This window comes from Artemia franciscana, unplaced genomic scaffold, assembly GCF_032884065.1.
Source record: "Artemia franciscana unplaced genomic scaffold, ASM3288406v1 Scaffold_1555, whole genome shotgun sequence".
Taxonomy (NCBI): Eukaryota; Metazoa; Arthropoda; class Branchiopoda; order Anostraca; family Artemiidae; genus Artemia; species Artemia franciscana.
In genome coordinates this window covers 1-5,071 of record NW_027062863.1, presented here as the reverse complement: position 1 = coordinate 5,071, position 5,071 = coordinate 1, and the positions used below count along the sequence as shown (strand labels likewise).

General features: G+C 35.1%; 2 protein-coding genes across 2 annotated transcripts; both read right to left on the bottom strand.

The window, feature by feature from the left end:
* Nucleotides 1–368: 368 nt before the first annotated feature.
* Nucleotides 369–758, bottom strand: LOC136042592 (2,3-bisphosphoglycerate-dependent phosphoglycerate mutase-like). Its single transcript, XM_065727563.1, has one exon. The coding sequence runs from the start codon at nt 756–758 to the stop codon at nt 369–371; it is 390 nt and encodes a 129-aa protein (XP_065583635.1).
* A 510-nt stretch (nt 759–1,268) lies between these two features.
* On the bottom strand, nt 1,269–1,631 carry LOC136042591 (2,3-bisphosphoglycerate-dependent phosphoglycerate mutase-like). Its single transcript, XM_065727562.1, has one exon. It carries the CDS (start codon nt 1,629–1,631, stop codon nt 1,269–1,271), a length of 363 nt encoding a protein of 120 aa, XP_065583634.1.
* Between the last annotated feature and the right edge of the window lie 3,440 nt (nt 1,632–5,071).

The window sequence follows — 5,071 nt, the reverse complement described above, 5'->3', positions numbered from 1 at the left end:
TTGATTGCAATACTGATAGATAAACTAGAAGAAAATCCGGGATTTTGTTTGTACCACTTGGAATTATTTTGACAAATCACTATTTGCTCCTTTTCTTGATTTGTTGTCTTCTGATTCATCGTGTATTTCCATATCCTGGGCAGCATCACTATCTAGTGCAACTCTATGATATTGGTCAGTTTCGATTTCACAAATTTATCCCGGATCATTTTTAACATCTTGAGGTTTAACAGGTATTCTTCTTCTAACATCCATGACAGCTAGTACTAACTATTAATAGACCATAACAGTTAAAAGATTTGTATGATTCTTGCTCATTTGGGTTTTCCTTTATTATTAACATCTTCCATAGCTTTGTACACAGTTTCTTAATCACCAAGGAATTGCATACATTTAATCGGTTTCAAATTGTCATCAAGTTCATAAACGAAAGGTATTCTATTTGGCAAGTTTATTCCCATAATAGCTTCATCAGACAGTTTATCCAAATGTTTGGCAATACCTCTTAGTCGCCATTTTAGTCGCCAAGTCTTCTCAACGGGAAGGCTAGACTGCTCAATTTCTTCAATAGTGACTTTCAAGGTATGTTGAGCTCTAGTCAAAACTGATGTATGAGCAGTATCAAATTGGTAGCCTTTTCTCTTCAAAGTCTGATCAGCAGCATGGGCTTCCTGAATCCCTTTTTTACTCGAAGGAGCATCAAACCAGCCGCAAAGTTTGTTTTCTTTGTTCCAAGCTGTTTCACCGTGCATAACCATTATAATTTTTTATAACAATTCCGTATCCAAGCCGGTTATTACAATTGTTATGATTTGGCTTAAGAACTTTCACTTTCAATGAGAAAAGAATAGCAACGAGTAGTTGAAAAATAAATTCATAAAAACTTGATTGCAATACTGATAGATAAACTAGAAGAAAATCCGGGATTTTGTTTGTAACACTTGGAATTTTTTTTGACAGATCACTATTTGCCCCTTTTCTTAATTTGTCGTCTTCTGATTCACCGTGTATTTCCACATCCTGGGCAGCATCACTATCTAGTGCAACGCTATCATCTTGGTCAGTTTCGATTTCACAAATTTGTCCTGGATCATTTTTAACATCTTGAGGTTTAACAGGTATTCTTCTTCTAACATCCATGACAGCTAGTACTAACTATTAATAGACCATAACAGTTGAAAGATTTGTATGATTCTTGCTCATTTGGGTTTTACTTTATTAGTAACATCTTCCATAGCTTTGTACACAGTTTCTTAATCACCAAGGAATTACATACATTTAATCGGTTTCAAATTGTCATCAAGTTCATAAACGAAAGGTATTCTATTTGGCAAGTTTATTCCCATAATAGCTTCATCAGAGAGTTTATCCAAATGTTTGACAATACCTCTTAGTCGCCAAGTCTTCTCAACGGGAAGGCTAGACTGCTCAATTTCTTCAAGAATGATTTTCAAGGTATGTTGAACTCTACTCAAAACTGATGTATGAGCAGTATCAAATTGGCAGCATTTTCTCTTCAAAGTCTGATCAACAGAATCGGCTTCCTGAATCCATTTTTCACTCGAGGGAGTATCAAACCAGCCGCATCGTTTGTTTTCTTTGTTCCAAGCTGTTTCACCATGCCTAACCATAATAATTTTGTATAACAATTCCGTATTCAAGCCGGTTATTACGATTGTTATTATTTGGCTTAAGAACTTTCACTTTCAATGAGAACAGAATAGCAACGACTAATTGAAAAATAAATTCATTAAAACTTGATTGCAATACTCATAGATAAACTAGAAGGAAATCTGGGATTTTGTACCACTTGGAATTGTTTGTGACAGATCACTATTTGCCCCTTTTCTTGATTTGTCGTCTTCTGATTCATCGTGTATTTCCACATCCTGGGCAGCATCACTATCTAGTGCAACTCTATCATCTTGGTCAGTTTCGATTTCACAAATTTGTCAAGGATCATTTTTAAGATCTTGAGGTTTAACAGGTATTCTTCTTCTAACATCCATGACTGCTAGTGCTAACTATTAATAGACCATAACAGCTTAAAGATTTGTATGATTCTTGCTCATTTGGGTTTTCCTTTATTAGTAACATCTTCCATAGCTTTGTACACAGTTTCTTAATCACCAAGGAATTGCATACATTTAATCGGTTTCAAATACTAATCAAGTTCATCAACGAAAGATATTCTATTTGGCAAGTTTATTACCATAATAGCTTCATCAGACGGTTTATCCAAATGTTTGACAATACCTCTTAGTCGCCAAGTCTTCTCAACGGGAAGGCTAGACTGCTCAATTTTTTCAAGAATGACTTTCAAGGTATGTTGAACTCTAGTCAAAACTGATATATGAGCAGTATCAAATTGGTAGCCTTTTTCTCTTCAAAGTCTGATCAGCAGCATGGGCTTTCTAAATCCCTTTTTAACTAGTGGGAGCATCAAACCAGCCGCAAAGTTCGTTTTCTTTGTTCCAAGCTGTTTCACCATGCCTAACCATAATAATTTTGTATAACAATTCCGTATCCAAGCCGGTTATTACAATTGTTATGATTTGGCTTAAGAACTTTCACTTTCAATGAGAACAGAATAGCAACGAGTAATTGAAAAATAAATTCATAAAAACTTGATTGCAATACTGATAGATTCCAATATTTATCCCATGCTAAGTTCATAACATCACTTCTTCGTTTCGTCAGCTTTTCCGGCACAAAAATAAAGCTCTATTTATTTGTCAATATTTCTAGAGCTTCTGACATCAAGTCACTATTGGGAGTTTGTTTAACCCGATTGAACGTGAGACTATTGAATCTCGTTTCTTGTTGATACTCGTTCTTGTTCTTAAGTCAAGTCACTATTGGAGGTTATTTAACCCCATTGAACATGAGACTATTTAATCTTTTTTCTTTTTCATACTCGTTCTTGTTGTTAAATCATTGGATAAAACAACGAATTTCGACTCGAATTCAACAACTAATGCTCGGTAAATGTCGTTCTTTGGTACTGCATAGCTCATTTTTCCATTTGCACTGACAACTTTGCTCCAATTTTGCCCCTCCCCTAAGATATTGACGGAATTACTCCATAGGTCGCAGGTCCCTATAAATTAGAGACGATAAGTAATTTTGAGAAAGCCATGGGAAAGTCGTCACAGTTATGGAAAAACATGGAAAAATAATGACAAATTGAAAAGAAATTATGTGCATCCTTACTGTTGGATGTCGACCAATAAGTTTTTCTCCCTAACAGAGTAAATCCGAGTTCTAACTTTTGACAAAATGACTTCTTTCCAGTTTTCCCACCGATTTTTAATTAATAATTTTAAGCAAGGAGAAATCCTTGTTAATGAAGAAAGTACAAGAACCTAAATTTATATAGAATCAGACAGTTCGTGGGAACGAACTGTAGTAGGGAGCGACCCGGCTCAATAGTAAACAGAACTATAAAAAACGGAATTTTGACCCTAAAAGATACATCAAAAGAATCAAATTTTCATACTGATTTTAAATATATAAGTTTCATCAAATTTAGTCTTTGTCGTCAAAAGTTACAAGCCTGAGAAAATTTGCCTCATTTTGGAAAATAGGGGAAACACCCCCTAGAAGTCATAGAATCACACCATCGCATTCGGCGTATCAGAGAACCCTATTGCAAAAATTTCAAGCTCCTATCTATAGAAATGTGGAATTTCGTGTTTTTTGCCAGAAGACAAATCACGGGTGCGTGTTTATTTGTTTTTTTTCTCTGTTCCCCAGGGGTCATCGTATCGACCAAGTGGCCCTAGAATGTCGCAATAGGGCTCATTCTAACGGAAATGAAAAGTTCTAGTGCCCTTTTTAAGTGACCAAAACAAAAGGAGGGCACCTAGGCCCCCTCCCACGCTAATTTTTTTCCCAAAGTCAACGGATCAAAATTTTGAGATAGCCATTTTGTTCCGCATAGTCAAAAACCATAATAACTAATTCTTTTGTAATTACTTTACCCCCACAATCCCCGAGGGAGGGAGTGCAAGTTACAAACTTTGACCAGTGTACATACAGTAATAGTTATTGGGAAGTGAACAGACGTTCTCATGGGGATTTTTTTGGTTTGGGGGGTGGGGTTGAGGGGAGGGGGCCGTGTGGTAGGATCATTCCTTGGAGGAATATGTCATAGGGGAAGAAAAATTCAATGAAAAGGGCGCCTGATTTTCTAGCATTACTATAAAAAAAAAACAATGAAAAAATAAACATGAAAACATTTTTTCAATTGAAAGTAAGGAGTAGCACTGAAACTTGAAACGACCAGAGATTATTACGCATATGAGGGGTTCTAAAAATACTTTAGTATTAAGAGCGAGGTATTTAGAAAGAGATAAATACCTCGCTCTTTATACTAAAGTATTTTTAATAATTTCAATTATTTATTCTACGGCCTTTCTGATTCAGGGGTTATTCTTAAAGAATTAGGACAAAACTTACGATTTAGTGTAAAGAACGAGGTATTAACGAGGGTACAAACCCCCTCGTGTACATAATAAAAATATAAGAATATAAAAGTTTGGTACGCAAGTTAATTCTTAAGTTACTTCTTAGTTAATCGTAATTATTAATTACGATTGTTATTATTTGGCTTAAGAACTTTCACTTTCAATGAGAACAGAATAGCAACGACTAATTGAAAAATAAATTCATTAAAACTTGATTGCAATACTCATAGATAAACTAGAAGGAAATATGGGATTTTGTACCACTTGGAATTGTTTGTGACAGATCACTATTTGCCCCTTTTCTTGATTTGTCGTCTTCTGATTCATCGTGTATTTCCACATCCTGGGCAGCATCACTATCTAGTGCAACTCTATCATCTTGGTCAGTTTCGATTTCACAAATTTGTCCAGGATCATTTTTATCATCTTGAGGTATAACAGGTATTCTTCTTCTAACATCCATGACAGCTAGTACTAACTATTAATAGACCATAACAGTTAAAAGATTTGTATGATTCTTGCTCATTTGGGTTTTCCTTTATTAGTAACATCTTCCATAGCTTTGTATACAGTTTCTTAATCGCCAAGGAATTGCATACATA